Source organism: Oryzias latipes, chromosome 11 (assembly GCF_053564925.1).
Source record: "Oryzias latipes strain Hd-rR chromosome 11, Olatipes_Hd-rR_3.1".
Taxonomy (NCBI): domain Eukaryota; kingdom Metazoa; phylum Chordata; class Actinopteri; order Beloniformes; family Adrianichthyidae; genus Oryzias; species Oryzias latipes.
In genome coordinates, this window is record NC_136247.1 from 15,007,970 (window position 1) to 15,028,755 (window position 20,786).

A 20,786-nucleotide genomic window follows, 5' to 3' on the forward strand; every position below is an offset into this window, starting at 1 on the left:
TTTCTCCATCCGAAGTGGGAGTAGTTCTACAAGAGTTAGCTGATGTCATACCAGATTTGGAATTAGGAGAACAAAATGACATTGCTGACTTCATCAACCCTTTTTTGTGCTGGCTGAAAGACTGCGGAGTCCAAGCAAATCTCCACATGCATCAAGAAAGTAGATGTTACAAGTGCCAGAACATCTCGTGTGGGTTCAATGATTTGGGTAACATGTTCTTCCTTCCACCGCAACCAGGAAACACAAATTCCATCATCTCTCTTCTTGACAGCAACACTAAAAATATCTGTTCCAACATGAAGTGTCAGTTTTGCTCTTCAGATGTGGAAACGGGAATCTCTTTTGGTGATTGTGACATATTTCCCTTGTATGTGCCAAGACAATCTGCAGTCAGGGAACGAGTCACACCAGATGGTTCCATCTATGTTCCCATCAATGGCAAGAAGGAACAATTCAACCTGTCCTCTGTCATTTGCCACAAAAAACTCAAGTCCAATGTTCATCACTTTTACACCTACGTTTTCAAAGATGGAGTCATTCTTAAAGCGGACGACAGTAAAATCTCTGAGGCAGATGAGACCAGTCTGGATGACATGAGCTTCCATGGAATAGTCTTCTTCTATGAAAAATGCAAAGACACAACTGCTGTCAATCTGATGAACGTGTCTGCTAATTATGAGGAAAATGTTGCTCAGCAAGACACCATGAGGCCACAAGAAGAAACGACAAGCCGCAAGTCTGAACCCACCATGGATTATGTTGCATTATTCAGACAGAAAAAAGGAAGGACAAAAGGAAAAAAGAAAATCCTCGGACAATTAAGAACTGCTCGAGAAGGTTCACAACCAAAAAGAGGAACCAATGCTAATAAAGTTTATTAGAAAAACTTTATTAGGTATTTAGTTTTAGGGTTTTCATGTGGTGTCCTTTTATACCAATGCTTGCTGGTTTGGTCTGGGGTCGTTGCTCGCCCTTGCTGGGGTTCAGTGCTTTTATATTTATTTATTTATTTATTTATTTATTTTATTTTTACTGATTTATTATTCATTTTTAGTTAGTTATTTATAGTCATTTTTTGTGTATGTGTAAATGGGGTGGAGGTGGGGGGGGGTGGGGGGGGCAAAGGAGCTTTTGGATAAAAAAGCTTTGTTGATTGATCGATTTTCAAAATAAAAGCCCCACCACCACAAACACACAGATTTTTAAGGGGTTTTCTCCGGGATGCTCCGGTTTCCCCCTGCATGAGCTTAACGACAAAAAAAAAAAAATGTTACCAAACACACACAAGTGAAAGAAAGAAAGCTTAAAACAGAATTATACACATAATCTCCATGCCCCCTGCAAAGTTTTTGCAGATTCAAGCTTTAGTTCTTTTTTTCCAAACTTTATGCTTTCCCATAAAGTCCCCCTGACCCAAACACTCAGACTTTTTTAAGGGTTTTCTCCGGGATGCTCCGGTTTCCCCCTGCATGAGCTGAACGACAAAAAAAAAAAACATTTCAATGCACAGAAAAAAAAACTGGAAACCAGGAAGTTGGTTGAACAATTAACCTAACCAAGTTACAATATGGTTGGGATTAGATAAATTGAAAAAAAGCTGATTAATTTTAAACAAAGTTATCATGAAGCAGGGCCTAAATCAACAAAATTGCTAGCCAAGAGAATTAAAAAACAACAGGTGCTATTTTCAGTCTATGATCCCGGGACTAATAAAGTAACAAACAGCCCAGAGGAAATTGATAGAATATTTACTCACTACTATAAAAAACTATATTCCCAACCTCTTTCAGCTTGTGATCAAGATAAAATAAACTTTCTTAAAAGTATAGATCTCCCATTTATTGGATTAAATCAAAATAAACTACTTATCGTTCAAACAATGATAAAGGCATATAAAAATACAAATTGAGACTGCAAGAGGCACAATTACACTGAAAATGGAAAAATGGACAATGTACAACAAATAAACCCACAAAGCATCAAGAATCAATCTCTATTTTGATTTTGGTTTGTGTTTTGTTTTCATGCGACAAAAACTAATAAAAATTTAGTTTAAATAAATAAGCAAGCAACAAATAATATTAGATTTGACTCTAATTGTATATATATTTAAATATATATATAAAAATATATTGTAAAATGCAATGAGTTATATCACAAGTGGAGACACGCCCGCTTGGTAAACCTGTCCGACTGTGGTGGAGCGCAACGCCATCTTGGTGAGGTTGTCGGTGCCCAAATGACAGTGCTTTCTATAGCCTTTGGTGGCATCTAAGTAGCTTTTATATAATTTATATTTTTATATATTTATACATATAAAAATATGTAATATATTATAGATAGATAGATAGATAGATAGATAGATAGATAGATAGATAGATAGATAGATAGATAGATAGATAGATAGATAGATAGATAGATAGATAGATAGATAGATAGATAGATAGATAGATAGATAGATAGAAAGATAGATAGATAGATAGATAGATAGATAGATAGATAGATAGATAGATAGATAGATAGATAGATAGATAGATAGATAGATCATTTGTTGTTGTTAAATAAGAGAAACAGTCAACCTCAAAATAAAATTATTACAAAGAATTTTTAAAAATAATTTCTAAACATTTAGAAGTTTTAGACCTCTTTGACATTTAATTTAAATTATTCAGAAAAGCCCAATAATAAGTCAATAATAACAATAATAATAATAATAATAATAATAATAATAATAATAATAATAATAATAATAATAATAATAATAATAATAATAATAATAATAATAATAATAATGGATTATAATAAATCAATAATAAGTCAATAAATAATAATAATAAATACATAAATAATGGGTCAACAAAAAGTCCAAAAGTTAACAATTGATTTACCCTAAAATAAATAAATACATTTACTAATTCAGGTGAGTGATCAGTTTGGTGTTACACAGATGTTATGGTGCCGGGTTTCAAGCGAATACAAATACATACAAATACATACAAATATTAAATAATAGCAATAAGTAAATAATGATTCAATAAATAATAATAATAATAAATCAATAATAAGTCAATAAATAATAATAAATACATAAATAATAAGTCAACAAAAAGTTAACAACAGATTTACCCTAAAAAAAAAAAAAAAAAAATAGATTTACTGATTCATGTGACTGATCAATTTGTGTAACAGATGTTATGGCGCCGGGTTTCAAGCGAACAGTCTGGCCTCTTTTCATAATGTGTTTCCACAAAATGTTTTGAACATAAGCAGACTGTATTGCTAGTTAGTAACCACGGTGATCCATCTGGGTGAGCTCTTTTGATTGCTAATGCCCAGTTTTTCCTTAAATCTGAATCCATTAAAAACCTGCAAGAAAAGTTCAGTCACTGAGTCAGAAATGTATAAATCCATATTACTATAATAGCCTAGTTTTATTATACTGTATATAGGTTTAACAAAACGAAGTTTAATTTATGTTGACATCAAATTATACATACATCATGCAGCATGTTGATAATAGCCCTGCAGCATGTATGTCAACATGTGTACTATTAAGCCCCTGCAGCATTAAAAGAAAAAAAATTATAGTACTTACCTGTGAAATTTTATGCCTTCCTCCTTTGTGGACTTATTTCTCAGATTTTGGCAGTTGAAACCCAAACAATGAACTGGCATTTTGCAAAAAATGTGTTCACATGCATGCACTGCAGCAGTGACTTGACTTCACCAAGATGGCGGTGCTCTCCTCCCATGATGAATCACGTGATGTCTCCTCTAGCGATATAACTCATTGGTAAAATGTATCAACTTTTTGAACTCTTTGTATTCATGATCGTTTTGAGTTCATGTTTTACTTCGAAGCCCATCGAGACGACTTTTGTTGTGATTTTGGGCTGTACAAATAAAATTGAATTGAATTGAATTGAATTGAATTGAATCAAATCAAATCGAATCGAATCGAATCGAATTGAATTGAATCTAATTAAATTAAATAAAAATTGGAAACATGCCATTTCCAAAACTTAATGCAACCACATGAGGGCACAATCCAGTGCTTTTGTGTGCCGGTCCCAAGTCCGGGTCAATGCAGAGGGTCGTTTTTGAAAAGGCATCTGATGTCAAGCTAGATATGCAAATCACCAACAAGATGACAGCTGAAACGGCTGAAGTCCAGCCCCAGTCCATTAGCCTGGGGCTTCCTAGCACTGCGTCTCTGAGGGCCACATGGTCCCCCAAGATCAGGTATGTGGATGTTATGTGGAAGACACAACAGCATGACAAAATGAAGTTGATTTCAAAGTTAGTAAAAGACTTCTAGAAACGACTCATACCGTTGGAGACTCTCCTTCCTTCCAGGACAGGAAGAGTTCTTCCCCTTTGTGGCCTTAGAACGTCCTTTAGGCTTCCTCTCCTGGTGCCTGGTGAGGTAAACGACCCGCTGCATGTCACACTCTGGCAGGCGTTCCCAGAGTGAGACTACACTGGCCACCCTGCTGTTGGAGCCCACTGACAGACCTCTGTTCTCCAACAGGGCCATGGCCACCTTCAGGACATGCTGGTGCCAACTGTGTCACCTAACCGGGCTGCAGTTCTGTGGAACTGGTTAGGATGGTTAGGATGTCAGGGTCCACGCAGACATCCTCAAGCTCAGGTGCTGGTAAGGACGCTCATGAGGACCTGACCATGCTTGTTACAGATGTTAGTAACTCAGGCGGCAGAGTCAGAGGCAGCTCCTGCGAGCTTTTTTGTCAACTGAAAAGAGAAGTTCTTTTAAGAACAGACTCAAACTTCTGTTTGAGAATCCACTGGAGAAAAACATTCCCAAACCTTCTTGGTAGAATCCATTTTTAGGATGCATCCAAAGGTGGACGTGATGCTGGCCATGTGGGTGGGGGATGTCAATGACCAAATCCTGGTGTTAAGTCAGTGGCAGATCCCGTTTGGAAAATATCAGGACAAGACCTTCCACTGTTAGCTGGAAAACAGTGTGAGCTACATCATCAATCTGGTGTTCTCCCACAATAAGGAACGAAAAAGGACAACGTCTCCGTCCCCACTGATGGTCAACGAAGGGATGTGTCTGAGGTTCATTTCTTCTAGTTCAAACAGTGATTGTTTAAACTGAACAATGGGACCTGCAGAATACTCCTCAGCTACCCTGACTTTGTGGGTCAGGTTCCACCAGGCCTTTGAGGAGGAACGGGTGAAGCCTCTTAGGCCTGGGCAGGAGGGACAGATACTTGTTGGCTTTGGGGACTTCAAACCCAAGACCCTGCAGAGCCTGTACGAGTATGAGGACCCCTAGAAGATCCGGTACTTAGTCACTGTATCATATGTTGAAACATGGTCATCAGTATGAGCAGATGGGATTCATAAATTCACATTTAATATCTTATAGGTCAGATTCACTGTATTTCCAGGTGCTTTAGAAATGAACAGAGATCCCTTCATGTGATGATGATCACATGTGGTTTGTACAGCTTCCTCTACACCTGGTTCTGCCCACAGATGAAGAGCTGGGATTGACATAGAATGGGCCAAATATTATCTTCTCAATGAATCAACCTATTCTAGCTTCCACATCAATACTTCAACTATTCACTTTTGTGGTCTGAGCACATCGGAGTCACTTTTTTTTTAAGATTCAAAATCTGTTTCTTTTTCAGCGTCACATCCTTGCTTCTCCCTGAACCTCATCTTCTCTGTTGCAAATGTTCCGATTGTTGCAATTTTGCAGCCAATCAAATAGGCAGATTTGTTCCAATTTCAAGTATGAAACTTTGGGGCGTCCAATCAGAGATCTGGATTTGTTCCAATTCCTAGATACCACGTCCACAGTTTGCTGTCACTGCTGCCATCTTCCCGATCAGATGGAAGCGCTGTTTTTTCAGTTTTTTTAATGAGAACTTGATGGTTCCAAGTGCCGAAATGATATTGATATGTTTGTGGAAAAGTTTCTTCCCTTTTCTGTGGCGTGTTTTTAGTAAAAAGATGCGCTGATAGACTGTAAAAGCGTTGCTTTTTGCTTCGTTTTTCTCCTGCTTGTTCTCTCATGTTTCTTTTGACATTTTATGCTGATTTGAAAATATGTTTCTTGTTCACATTCTTACAGTGCCCAGAAGGGTCACAACCCAATACCTTAGATTCAAAAGGCAACACAAAATAACACTCTAGAATTATTTTAGCCCTTCTGGGCCACCGTAGAAAGGACAGGAAGGAATCTCCAGTAGTTTAAACACCAGCAATCTGAAGAATTTACATGCTGAAAATACAGTATAAACGGAACTTTTTAGTGGAAACCACTCATGACAGAAAGACTTTTGTTTTTTAAAACGATTGAAACAACCATCTGCATGTCTATTCAGGGAAAACTAAGCTCCAACTTGTTCTGCACTCTAACCACTAGGTGGCAATATTTGCCAATTTATTTGGCTCAACTTTTTGGTGTAAAACTACATTTGACAATCTTATGTATTTAAATATTATGAATATTACTCTTATGAATATTACTCTTGGTTGATGTGAAAGTGTTTATGCAAAGTATTTTTGAAAAGTGTAAAGGTTATTCGGGGTGGGCTGTCCATACCCCAAGCTGAAGTCACTGAGGTAATCGATGAGCTCGTCAGTGGATGAAGTCAGCCCATGTGCCTCAAGTTTCTGGTTGCTGTGAGAGTGTCTTGGGTGACACGTCTGCAGAATCCCGTGGCAGTTGGAACCTGCACCACTGGACTGGCAGACAGGTGTGGTCATTCCCCTTTTCAAGAAGGGGGACCGCAGGATGTGTTCCAACCACAGGGGAATGACACTCCTCAGCCTCCCTTGGAAAGTCTATGCCAGGGTTCTAGAGAGGAGAGTCTGGCCGATAGTCGAACCTCAGATCCAGGAACAAGAGTGTTTCAGTCCTGGTCTTGGAACAGTGGACCAGATCTACACCGGAGTGCTGGGGGTTTGTGGGAGTTCATTTATTCAGTCTATTTTTGCTTTGTGGATTTGGAGAAAGCATCCGACTGAGACACCCTGTGGTGTTCTGTGGATGGGTGCTCTGTGAGTCTGGGGTCTGTGTAGCCTTACTGAGGGCTGTCCGGTCTCTGTATGACCGAAGCAAGAGCTTGGTTTGCAGTAAGTTAGACCTTTTCCCAGTGCATGTTGGACTCGCCGACGGAAGCTCTCGCCGAGTGTGAGACGGCTGGGATGAAGGTCAGCACTGCTGAGGCCATGGTTCTTCACCAAAGAGTTGCAGTTTGTCCTCTCTGGGTGGGTGGAGTGTTTAAATATCTTTGGGTCTTGTTAATGGGTGATGGAAGATCAGATTGCGGGACCGACAGATGGATTGGTGCGGCGTTGCTGTTCCGGTCCATTGTGGTGAAGAGAGAGCCAAGCCAGATCTTTGGACCGATACTCACCAATGATCATGAGCTCTGGGTCTTGACTGAAAGAACAAGGTCCTGAATACAAGCGGCTGAAATGAGCTTCCTCCAGAGGGTGGCTGGTTTCTCCCTTAGAGATAGAGTGAGAAGCTTGATCACCTGCAGAGACCTCAGAGTAGAACCGTTTCTCCTTCACATCGAGGAGCCAGATGCCTTCTGGATGCCTCCCTGGGGAGGTCCCATTAGGCGGAGGCCCCGGGGAAGACCCAGGACACGCTGGAAAGACTATGTCTCTCAGCCTGAGACAACCTCAAAGTAAATATGGGATCCATGGTTCTTTTCTATGCATGAAATGAACCAGTAATTTACAAATTGTGAGGGCGGCCGTGGTGCAGCGGTAGGGCGGTCGACCCATGATCGTAAGATTGCAGGTTCGATTCCCGCCTTGCACGCCCATGAGTCGAAGTGTCCTTGGGCAAGACACTGAACCCCACCTTGCCTCTGGGGGTAGGCGGGCGCCTGTGTTTGGCAGCGGAGCCGCCACCAGTGTGTGAATGTGTGAGTGAATGTGTTTGTGACTGGGTGAATGGGTCTGTGACTGTAAAGTGCTTTGTCCTTGTAGGAAGAAAGGCGCTATATAAGTATACGCCATTTACCATTTACCAAATGTTCACTTCTGACCTCCGTGTAGTGTCCACTCCTTCTACAGGAGTTCACATCCTCTGTATGTTCTCTCCTCATCTTCCTTCTTCTTAAAAATGGAACCAGAACTCTCTTCCTCTGTTCCTGAGACATTCCCTCTCGCTCCAAGGTCTTCTTAAATATTCCAGTCAGAAGCTCTTCTCCACCTCTCCTAAACTCTTCCAGACCTCCACAGGTATGTTGTCAGGACCAACTCTTCATCCTCACCCTTCCTGATCTTTGCTCCACAACATCTATCTCTTTTACTCTGTGCTCCCCGACATGTTCCTTCTTCTCCTTCCATCAAACTTGTAGAGCCTGTCGGTACTTTTTTATTTATTTTTATTCCTGTTCTTGATCAACCTGAACCTCCTTCCATGCTCTGCAAGTAAACACACCGTTCAGTCAGAGAACATGTAATCGGTTTAATGGTCATCTTCCACGTCGTTTTTAAATACAACATCTTTACAGGAGCTTCTGTCACGAGCAGCCACAAATATCAAAGGTCTGTACACATTTACACAAAATATTTACATTTGCACAGGAGGCGTGTACACAAGGCTCGTGTGTCTCCGCGGGATTAAAGCTCACACGTTTGGCTAAAGCCTCAAACTTGTAAAGGAAACTTTCAAGTAAAAAAAAAAGATTCATTGGTAAAACAAAACTGGATGATTTACAACAACGCCTTGGCCCCGCCCCCCCTGAGGAGGAACCACAGTCAAGAAATTTACTTTGGCAACTCAGTTGTCATATACAGATGTAACAGTATGTATAACATATGACACTGCACATGCACATTTCCATATCGGCTGATATGAAAGATGAAAAATCTCAGTTTAAATGACAGGAGCTGAGGGTTGGCAGAGATCGTTTTCAAAAACAAAAACATCCAGAAAACAAGCAAACACTTCCCCGCCCTAACCCCACTGTACAGGCGTGTGCTTCCCTTGGTTCAATGCCAGGATTGTACCGATTTAAAAACACTTGATTGTTAGAAAAGTTCTCTCTCCCGCTCTGAAATGCATCGTCGTTCCTGAAGACACTGAGAAACCAGCAAACGGGAGCTGAACAGTCCAACTAATAAATATGAGCAGACACTCCTCACTTACGAACCACTTACAGTCATCACATTAAAGCACCTGCAGAAAACAGCTTAATGAGAACATTTTCTTTAAATACGTGGATGGTTAGGTTAACCTGGCAGTGAGTTGTGCAAACAAAGGGTGCTTTAGTAGTTTCAGCAGAACTCTTTGTTCTGAAATCCAGCTTCAAAGAGACGGATAGAAAGACGACGGCGAGGGGGAACCAATGGGTTGGGCAACTACGTTGCTATAAGGTGTTCAGAACACACAGAAACTCTGTCGCTTTGGGTTGTTTTTTTAGCCCCTAAAAAAAGAGGCGGAGTTAAGGCGACGCTGCTGTTCAACTATAAAACAGCAGAAACTTCTACCAGCAGCACCTGTTAATTCAAACAAGCTCGACACCCTTTTGTGTAGTTTAACAAGTGCTTCCGTCCAAAAACAAAACTCAGTGATTCCCAATAAATAAGTTTGTTATAGAAAAAGTAAGGCTTTTTCTATAGGCCTTACTTCGGCCAGGCTCACAGTTACACACGTGCATCAACTCTACAGTTCTGTACGTGGAACAGCAGCATCGGCGCGGCCCAACGAGGCAGAGGCTTTCCGATCCGACAGGCCTGGACGGGTCAGCTGGGTCTGTCAAGTGCAAAGTGCCGGTCCGCTCCATTTGGTCCGCAGGGGTTCTGATAACGTGCTAGATAATATTAGCCAGCTCGGCAGAGTCCGTTTCTGAATCGGCTTCGTTGTCCCTGAGAAAAAAAAAAACAAGAACAGAAACGTTTAGCTCTGGTGTCACAGAACCGACCATGGCGAGCTCCTGTCCTGCGCGCCGCAGCCTTACCTCAGTTCCTGCAGCATCTTTCGGTTTTTCGTCCGTCTCACCTCGTCGATCGGATAGGAGTACAGAATTCCCAAGCCGATTATGATGAAGACGATTGGACCGGCGGAAACCAGAATTTTTAGAGTCAAGTCTACACTGGAGGGTTGAGAGCAGCCTCGACTGATGTAGCCCGCAAAGCTGGAAAATCCATAAATACAAAAAAACGAGTTAAAAAACAGTCAGCATTTCCTTGCTTTTGAGAGGGAAGTCCATGTTGGGAGATTGAAGTAGGTTACAGATGCGTGAAACTCTTACTCTAAACTGAGAGTGGACACTCCCAGAGAAACTCCAGAGGCAAACTTGGTGAAGAAGACGTAGAAGGAGTAGAAGATAGCTTCATGACCCGCCGATTCGGGGTTGCGCACTTGGAAGTCATCCACGACGTCCGGGAGCATGGACCTGAGGAGAGTTTGTTTACAATTAAAACCTAAATTTGAAAAAAAAAGGTTAAAAAAAACAGAAATGCTGAAGCGGTTTTTACCAGGGCAGCAGGAAAGCTGCAGCCACCGCCACCCCGGCGAAGAAGGAGACCACGTAAGTGACGATCAGGTTACTCTTTATGCAGACCACCAGGATCAGGAAGGGAACCACAGACTGGAAGCAGGAACAGTTTCCGGTTTTACTTTGGGAAGCTCCCTTCCACTGTCAGTCAAGCTAATTCGGCATCACTTGAACTCACCAGGGTGCCAACGTAGACCGCGGTCTTCTTCCCGAAGCGAGTCAGGAACCACTGCCAGAAGGGGATGGTCAGGGTGGCCGAGAGCTGAAAGCAGAAGGAAAGGCCATTACAATCCCTAAATAATTGTTCCAACACTCGGATAAACATTGGAGGTGTCTGCTTTTAGAAATTAATGCATTAACTTCTGATAACAGACACCTCCAAGGTCATTATCCCGCTTCTACCACGGCCGCTTATAATAGAAATAAACACCCATAAATGCTTTAATCCCATCATTTTTTAGGTTTTTACCCAAAAAGAAGACCATTTGATACGTGGTGGGATGCGTCGTCGTGGTAACGCCTACAAAGCCTTACTCTGGAGCAGCAGAGGAAGGTGGTCTACATGCCAAACTTCACGTTTAGGGTAAGTTCACCTCTTATGAACCGTCCCAAACTTTTGCTGTTCTGGTTACCGACTGGCGTCCGGGCCAGCCAACGTTCACCTTGCAGAAAATCAGAATCGAGTGTTCACCGGACTGTGGAAGAGGTTCCCCTTAAAAATCTCTAACAGCAGAATCCAAACGGGATGTCTCTTTTTTAAGGTGGTAACAGCTGATGGGTAACTACTCTTTATAAAATGAGAAGAACTGAAAGACGGTGTTTTATCTGCAGATGGTTGGTCGTGGTTTCACGAATAAGTGTGCTTGTTTGCAGTCAGTCTGCCGTTTGCTCTCACGCGATTCGTGTGTTAAATCGGCTCGTTGGGTGCCTGCTTGGGCCTGAGCTTCAACTTTGAAGTCTGCATGTCCTTTCAAAGTCACCACATTTTCCACTAAATAATCTGATAAAGAAGACTTAGCATCTGAAATATCTAACAGTTGGTTCATTTGTGGCCCGACTTCCTAAAAAGGCACTTCTGCATAGCAGACGTTCCCTTAATTGGACCTTCACTGTTCTGATCCAGAGCCAAAGCATGAAGCTTTAATGTGATTCGCTCTGATTTCATTCCTTGGAGCACATTAATCCTGATAATGACTCCAAAAAGCAGGGATTATTTTCACAAAAAAAGGACTTTGAGTGGCAGTTTCTGTGAAAACTTAGATGGAGTCTTGGCTCTATAATCCTTTCCGTGGAGTAGAGGCTCAGAGCGTGTAATCTCTCCGGCCCTGCTAACCTGTACTTTCGCCGCTGTACAGTTGCATTGCGTGAGCTCAAGGCGCGTACGTCTTAATCGGCTGGAATACCAGGCGGGATCTAAAGAGTCAGTGATGCTTTTCTTTCTTTAGGTCGACTAGAAACAAAGGAAACCGGAGAAGAAGTGAACTTTACTGCGTGTGGGGTTCATGCAAATTAATCTGACGATTTATGGGGGGGGAAAAGGAGCCAGGACTTCAGAACAAAAGTACAGTACAGACTTTGTAACCAAAGACAGTTTATGTGTTTGATGAGACACAAAATGCTTTTGTCTGCACTCTCAGCTTCTCTCCGTCGCTCTGGGACTCCGTGGAGATGCATCCATTAAGGTTTGCTTGAAAATGTCACCTGCCAGAGCGTGTGTGTGTGTGAGTGTATGTGGGGGGGCTGCACTCACCATGATGACCAGCAGAACATTCTGGAAGTCGTTCCTGAATCCCAGCGTGTAGCTGCAGAACAGAGCAAAGTTTCCCTCCAAGAGCTGCGGGGAGAAACACACAAAGCTCGCTCAGTCACACCCGAAAGCCAGACGTGCAGCGGGCCAAGCCGCCGCGACGAGGAACACACTCCCAGCATTCAACTGGAGAAGAAGAGCGCCGGCTGTGCAAAGGCAGCCGCTGGAAACGGATTCCAGTGGCAGAGACGCAGCACAAACTAAATCTGTGTTTCTGATTATGGTTCTTCTACCCACCATGAAGGCCAGCGAGGTGAAGAGGAAGACCATGACCAGCTTGGCGTACGGCCCGTACCCCATCACCAGCTTTATCCCTTGGAAGAAGGACAAGGGTTCTGATTGGAGGCGGCCCGCCTCTGGAGGAGCAAACAGAACCACACAAATGAGCTGCAACTATAAACATCTCCTCATTCCATGACACAAGGCATTATGGGACTTTTTGAAGGCAGGTTCAGGGTAAAAGTGGAGGGATGCTATACCTTTTTGTTCCTTCACTCCAAAGAATAAGACGACGGCGCAGAGAATGTAAATGGAGGAGATGACTGCAGAAGCAATCATGTAGGCCACTCTCTAAAGGGGGGGCAGAGAGGAGAAGGTTTCAGAAAACTGGTGTCTGGATGATCCACCTAGAAACAAACATGAACTGCTTACCGTGTGCTGCAGGGAGATGGTATGCTCCGTCTGGTTGAGCGAGAGCGAGACGTTCATCCCCGACATCATGTCCGCGGGTCCGTGGATGCAGGGCGCGTTGAACATTCCCACGATCTGCCCCTGCACGGCGGTGCCGATCAACGTGCCCAGAACCTCCACGGTCATTCCTGATGGACGGGAGGGGAAGGAAGGGTTAGGAGAAGACCCTCAGCAGGACCGGTGGGAGGCCTGCACTCCTGTACTCACTATATGCAGTGGCAGAGTCACGTTCTTTCTGGTCAGAGCTGATGAACATGGTCAACGCGGAATACGGAACATGGAAACACTGATGTGAAGAAGAGGAGACACATTTGAACAACATAAAGAACACACACAAAAACTATCATTTAAGAGTAATAGTATTTAAAAAAGGTTTCAGTAAAAATCTTCAAAGTTGAACAGATTTATGGGTTTTATTGTTAATTGTCCTTATAATATGTGTATATGTATATGTATATGTATATGTATATGTATATGTATATGTGTATGAGTGACCCCCCCCAGGGCTCCTTTGTAAAGGGGATTTTAAATTCAATAAGACTTTGCTGGTTAAATGAAAGTAAATCAAATCAAAAATCAAACATTTATTTTGGTCTAATCACAGTAAAAAGTGACTATAATGCTGCAAACAGGCAGGACGTTTCCATCATGGCCCTGACTCGTGAGCCAGAGGAGGACAGAGGACGGGTGGAGCAGGTACTCACCGTCTGGAGGGCCTGGAAGGTGCAGTAGAAGAAGAGGTACCAGAATACTTTTCCATTCTCAAAGGGGGGGACGTACCAGATGAGAAAATAAGAGAGAACAGCCAGAGGAGTGGACAACATGATCCTGGAAAAAAAAGAAAAGAAGAAAAGAGTGAATGAAGGGCAGAACAATGGAAATCATCATTGTTCTTCAGAGTGTTCCTCATTTCTCATTGTTATGGTTCATGACAGGAAACGGGTTGAGCGAAGCCGTGGTGCTGAAGAATGCAGCCACCTCGCGACATGTTTCCCGTCAGAAGCGCAGGAGCACAAACACCGTGTGATGTCATTCCATGAAGGAAATTACACTGACGCTCTGGAAAAGTAGGTCTTGTATCTTTTTCCTTTCCTGTGGTCAGATCCTAACTGTCCAATCAGAAGAGGCTCAAGCCCCACCCACACCCAGGAAGCAGCTGATGCAGGCATGCTGGGAAAAGCCCAGGGTGTGAAGGCATGGAAATGGATCCATTTATGGGTTTCATCTAATCGAAGTGCTCTGATCCCACCATGGCTCAAAGATCCGCTCCACTTCAGTCTTTGAGCTGTGGTGGGGCATTTAACCTGCCCTCTGGTGCTCTTCAATGTTCTCCTCTGACAGTGAAAACTTTACATCTGCTGTTCTCACGGATGCATCCGCATAATCCATCTGTCCTCAGGGGAACAGTGGGCTAGAGAGGGCCGCCATGTTTGAAGTTTTCTTATTTTATAACAAATACAAGTGTCCTGATTCCGAGAAAATAATCAGTGCACATCGTGTAACACGCTGGGTTGTGAGAACATCAAGCGGCTGATACATGCGCCATGAGCAGATAACTGTCGTCACACAACAACAAACCTGTTTTCTGTGTTTTTGTGAGGTCAACTTCCTGATTTTAGATAAATGAATGGCAGTGTTTGTATCTCTAACCCTTCTGTTTGAACTGTAGTAACCTCTTCCACTTCACGTTTAAAAGTCCTGCATGGCTCAATGCTGCTACGCCATTGGCTGAGGCGAGTGGTGTGTTGCAGGGAGACCAATAGGAGAAGAAGACGAGTCACCCCGCCCCCCCCCTTCTACCCTGAAGGAGCTTTACAACACAGCAGCCTGCCTCGTCCTCGTGCTGCTGTGTGCTTACATCGTCACCCAACCGCACCGGCCTTTCTCCAAAGCCACACCTCATCCACGACGGAGACTTTCTCTAATTAGCTCAAGTCCCCTTGTGCAGATCCACGCCACAGGAATGAGGGAAGCAGCAGCCAAGTGTTAAGATCTGCAGAGCTGGAATTCAGGTTTTCCTTCAGATAAGGATCTGAACTTCCTTCTACAAGCATTTCTTTTCAGAGTTTTCTTAGCCTTGATAAAAAAAAATACTTGAATTCCGTCTGAACAAAATGTCCTCAGATTTCATGAAGTGGGTTAGTCCATCTCCAGAGGACAGACAGTAACGCTCTTCACACGTCCACGTTTTGTGACAAACATCAGAGCTTTTTATGGCTTCCTGCTTCTATCCTGATAGAGACATGCCGTTCTAATGCTGCTGTGGGGAAGATTCCTCCACAGGTATGACGAGTGTTCAGGAGGGGAACCCGAGGGGAAAATGAATCACACTTGGAGCTGGGATAGAGAGAAAAACGCTGTGGAGCAGGTGTGAGTCAGCCTTAAGGTGTTAATGTCACTTCCTGTGGTGGAGGACATAGCAAAGAAAATGTAGAAAGTCCAGTCTTTTGGGGGACAAAAAGGCTTCAGGTCTGCGTGCCTCTAAAAAGAACAGCAGCTGAGTGTGTCTGCACATGACACATGGAGGGGGGGGCATGGAGGCTCCTGAATGCCTGCGTGGTCAATGCAGAAGCAATGCAGTGACGCAGAGAGGGTGAGACCCGCCCCAAATAAGGACACATGTCCCATTTAAGCCCCACCCTCAGAGATTATAGGATGTACAATAGGAGAGGGGAGAATTTCCCCAACTGTCCCCCCTTGCTTCAGAGGAACTATTTAGAGATCTGCTAAAAGTCCCACTCTGATCATCTTTTGGTCTATTTTCTCTTTTAATTATTATTGTGCTGATTTTAGCCAAAATCCAAAAACTTGTGTTGTTTGCTAGTACATAGTTTCTGCAGAGCAGCAGGGGTTTATTAGAAATTCACCTCTGAGTTTTGGGTGGGACCATTGGCGCAAAGTAAGCCCATCCCCACCTCCCATCATCCACCTTTTTACACGGTCACCCACTAGCTTACAGCCCCTCAAAATCCCTACCTAACATTAGCACTGCAACACAAATGCCAGATAACTAGTCGTACAGTTTAGATCCAGATTCCAGCTCAGACGAGGTAAACAAAGACCTTCATGGATCTATTTGTCTGCCAGTGGATGATCAGAATGGAGCAGAGCAGGGAGCTTGTGGCCTGTCCAGCATATTTTACTCTCCCCCCAACGGCATTTTTTCATCTGCTCCTGATTCACAACGATTTGAATAAAAAAAAATTCAGAAATGCAATTTGAAGCTAAGAGCCTCTCATCTCTATGGGGGAACTCACCAGGGCATCATGCGTCCAAAACGTGTCCACGGGCTCCTGGAGACCAGGAAGCCCACTGTGGGGTCAGTCACAGCGTCCCAAGCCCGGCCAACAAACAAAATGATGGAGGCTAAAGAGGGATCCAACTGAGGAAGAAAACAGAAATATTTCGACTTGAGTCTCATGAATCAGTTTATGACTCAAAACTTTATTATAACTACATTATACAGCAGTAAAATATGACCTTTAGCTGAACGTTAAGGCGAGGCTGAACTCTGATACGACGTGGTAAAGAGTTATAAAAAAGTCTTTCTCATTTACTAGTGTTTTAAACGGACTAACTTTTATGAAGAAAATGAGGAATTCTAACACCTAAACGTCCAACAAATCCTGAAAAAGAACCAGGATCTGATCTCAAAACATACAGCTCAGCAGACTCCATGGATGTTTGACTTGTTACTGTATAGAAGGCTCCTGCTGCGTTGCCCAATAGACTCATGATGAGCAGGCCTGAGTGGGGGACAAAGCTGAACCCTGGGATAGCTTTGACTTACACGACGTTGCGCCTTGAGAAGCAGATTAATGCTGAAGCCCATTAAAGCGAGCCCCTCCTCAGTGGGCTGCCATTGTTCCTGCTGCACTTTCTTTGCAGCCAGTACAGTGATACTTTTGCTGTTTTGGACAATCGGCTCCCTTGTTCTCTCAAGGAGCCCGCGAGTAAAGCTCCTCATACAGTTGAAGTCAGAGGGCGCTGGTTGATGCCGTGGGTTTGAATTCACACACCTGAGCGATGTCCAGCAGGTAGAGCTGCAGGAAAAAACCCAGAGCACATCCGGTGATCTGGTATGGCGCGCCGCCGATGCCGTAGCAGATTTTGTTGCAGACCGTCAACTTCTTCCTGCACTCACTCTGGAAGAAGCAAGGATTGGAAAAGAAATTAGGGTAAAGTCCTGATGCACACTTGTTTAAAGATCAAACAAAAAGAATGCAGCTGTCAGCAAACTTTTGGAGACGTCAGCAGAGCCAAGCCCTTGTAATTATACGAGGGGTAAGAGAATTCTAAAGAGGGCGTCTGCCAAGCAGAAATGGAGGCTTCTGAAGACTGGGAATACTGTAAGAGACCTCAGTTTCTCTCCAAACCTCTCTCCTTCATCCGATTAGAGCACAAACAAAGTTTCCCAAAAGTCTTTTGAGGAATTTGCCAAACATTGTTAATCTGAACCAGCAGAAAGGCCCTCCAGCATGCAGCACAGTTGGCAGAAATCCTTCAGAAACAATAAAAGCTTTGGTTCTAAACAAGCTTTCAGTGTTTTCTTCTTCACCATCAATGCGGTCTCTACAGGCTTTCAAAGGCCCGAGCGGAGGCACAAATCACCGGCAGGTAATGTCGGGACGCGACCTGCGGTCACCAAGTCTACAAGCCAGCAGGGCGCACCTTGGCAGCGATCTGATCCGACTGCGTGGATTTCTGCCAGTTTGACTAAAACAGGTTTATTCCCATTTGGAAGCTAAAAGCTCAGAGCAGGAGGGGGGGCACTTGAGACCAAGTCCTCTGTAACACCTCATGAAGATGACGAGTCCCAAAGACCTGTCAGTGATTCTATGTTCAGAGTGTGTCTGGTCTGGCCACAGCTGAACAACCCAGCAGCTGTTGATGATACATCTAACTTCTCTTTTGTTTAGGTGACAACACCCAGTCCTGCTAAGATTCACGTCATGACAGAAGAGCATCACAATGACAACATGTTTACGGTCTCATGAATGTGGACATCACTAAATCCATTTGACTTCATTTGTAGTTTAACATAAATTTTGATTTGTCCATTTTTTTCCATTTCGTTTTGTTATTAAAATCTGATGAGTTCCTTCAACTAAACGCAAGTGGAACTTTTGGAAATAGGACATCTAATATTAAACACCTGAAAGAACTTTTGATTTCAACTAGCTTTTAAATCCCATGTATAGGTTTGATGAATTCATATTGCATATTCAAAAAAAAAAAACTATCTTTAAACTCTAGTGCACATTTCTGTGACATAGTGCACAATCGTGCATTACAATGATTTGGTTTGGCAAGAAGAGGACATACATTCTGACTACATGAGAAGGTGAATAAAAGTATGCACTCCTCTCAGAAAGGAAGTATCATTTACAACTAAGTATTTATGTGTGTATTTAGTGTAGAGGTATGCAACTACAACCTTCAGAGGGAACCAACTCCTCATCAGTGTTTACTAGTAGTAGAACTTCAACATGTGTTAATGTGACCAGTGGGTTCTGAGGGAACAGGTGTGTTTTTTTTAAGTATAACCAATTACAATGCAAGACTTTGATAAAAGAAAAAATGATAATATTCTCAAAAGTTATCTGAAATTTGTCAGAATCACTGAAATTCAAGTTCAACAGGTCTCAGCCTGACAGAGGACACAAGAAGAACAGAGATCACCTGACGTGAACGACACGTCACCTTGACTGACCTGTTCCATTCAAACCTGTAGGAAATATGTAAACTATTAAAACGCAACAACTATTTTGAATTACGGAGTAAATGCGTTAGTCTACTGACATTTGTTTTGCAAATAAAAATACATAAATAAATATACAATATCTCGCACATTTAGCTTTTTTTGTAGTACAAATTGGAAGGAAAAAAATAAAATAAATAAGGACAGGAGCATTTACAAAATCATCAATAACGTAAAACGGCTTCCCCATGAGAGGAGAATAAGTTGGATCAGCCCATAAATGCAGATGGCTTCATGGGTTGAAACAATTCCTCTAAACTGATGGTTTATGAGATGTTCCTGTTCGTTTGTTACATATTCCGCATGAATAATTTGATTAATCTGCATTTTATGTTACAACTGTCATTAACTAATTTGGTGATTTAATGATTAGCAGATGTTTAGTTTTGTTTTTTTATCGGCAGTGAGTGAAGAAACTAACCATTATTTACTGAAACGTCACGCCAGTTCATTAAAGTAGCCATTTTTAAAATAATTTTTATAATTTAGCTTTTCGTGTCAATAATGAACGACTAATGTGATTAAACGACACATCTCTGAGCGAACGTGAATTATGATGGTGTTATTGTGTAATTCTCTCGAATATTAAAAAAAAAATTATAAATATTGAGACATATGTTGAGGTTTTTTTCCGTATCTGACTAGTGAAGGAGGGGAAAATCCAAATGAGCGGCGCGCGCCTTCCAAGCTAGCAAACGTGACTCGCCCACTCCAAATGTCAGAGCCGGTGAGTTCCATTCATCCCAACCAACGTTCAGGACGTCCTCTCCTCCAAGCCACGTTTCACTTCATGTTCCGGATTCATTTCTTAGTTTGAAATGGAAAACGAACGCACCTTCGCGGGGAGTTTGATCACATCCGAGCTTTCTCCGACTCCTTTGGCCAACAAACTGGCGTTGGAGCATTGTTCACTTCCCTCTCCCTTCGCCATGGTGGAGGCAGCAGCTGGTCCCTCGGTTGGTTTCTTATCGAGACGAAAACGAACGCATACGTTAAACGAATGTTCAGGATGAAGGGAGAGCTCTTCCTCCCGCTTTGGCTCCGGTTCTGCTTAAGGCGAGAGAGGATGTGTAGTAAATGTGTTGCAGCCCCGCCCCGTTTTAACGTACCATTCACCCCACCACTTGAACCCCGCCCACCGCGCCTCTTCATCCGGCAGTCATCAGAAGCTCTTACATTATTCACTGTCATGAACGTGTCACGACAGCGCGTGTATCTAACACGCAGACCCATGTGGATGCAGGAGGACCCCAAACCCACGACGGGGCCACATTCTTCCAGGGGAGCCCAGTATTTAAGCTGAGTCGCTCATTCTTGTAATAAAAAAATTCACAAAAATTAAGAGCAATGGAGGCAACAGGCTGCAACAAATAAATTACAGAGTAATTGAGAGAGAAAAAAAAGTCAAAATAGTATAAGCATGAGATAATAAAATTAAAAGAAAACAGTCGATAATTTTACAAAGAAAGAGCTATGCTTTTTTTTATTAAGTTGGGGGTTTAAATCTCAATCCTCATTACATGCAATGCAGCCAGTTAATGCGATGCCCAAAGGCTTTAAATACCCACTGCAATGATATTGTTTTACCATGTTCTTGTGGCAAATATGCTCATGATGGAGGGCATTTATAAGGAAAATTCATCTTAAAATGGCTTTTTAAATTATTTCTTTAAAAGTCGTTGTGAATCAGGAACAGACCAAAAAAATGGAGTTGGAAGAAGCTTGTAGGTGTGACGTAGAAGTTCATACGGGAAGCCACAGTCTCCCTGCTCCGTTCCATTTTGATCATCCGCTTGCAAACAAATAGATCCATGAACTTCTTTATTTTACTCGTCTGAACTGGAATCTGGATCCAAACCGTACGGATGGATAGCTTCAATGTCGCTTACCATGTTTGTTGCACTGCTGATGCAACCCAGTCTCATCCTAAAATGTGTAGTAGCTACATTTGTCCACATGGAAATGCGTGAGAGTTTTACAAAAACGCCCCCTAAACTGTGAGGCGGATACGTTTGATGTT

The 20,786-nt window shown here is 42.8% G+C and overlaps 1 protein-coding gene across 1 annotated transcript; it reads right to left on the reverse strand.

Annotated features, from left to right (window-relative positions):
• Positions 1–8,459: 8,459 nt before the first annotated feature.
• mfsd2ab (MFSD2 lysolipid transporter A, lysophospholipid b) lies at positions 8,460–19,878 on the reverse strand. Its single transcript, XM_004073880.5, has 14 exons — positions 19,602–19,878; positions 17,025–17,150; positions 16,263–16,387; positions 13,710–13,833; positions 13,213–13,291; positions 12,967–13,133; positions 12,795–12,885; positions 12,553–12,671; positions 12,259–12,342; positions 10,687–10,770; positions 10,489–10,601; positions 10,263–10,406; positions 9,969–10,145; positions 8,460–9,876 (listed from the first exon to the last, which is right to left on the reverse strand). Exons 1-14 carry the CDS (start codon positions 19,695–19,697, stop codon positions 9,822–9,824), a joined length of 1,584 nt encoding a protein of 527 aa, XP_004073928.1. The 5' UTR covers positions 19,698–19,878; the 3' UTR covers positions 8,460–9,821.
• Positions 19,879–20,786: the final 908 nt, after the last annotated feature.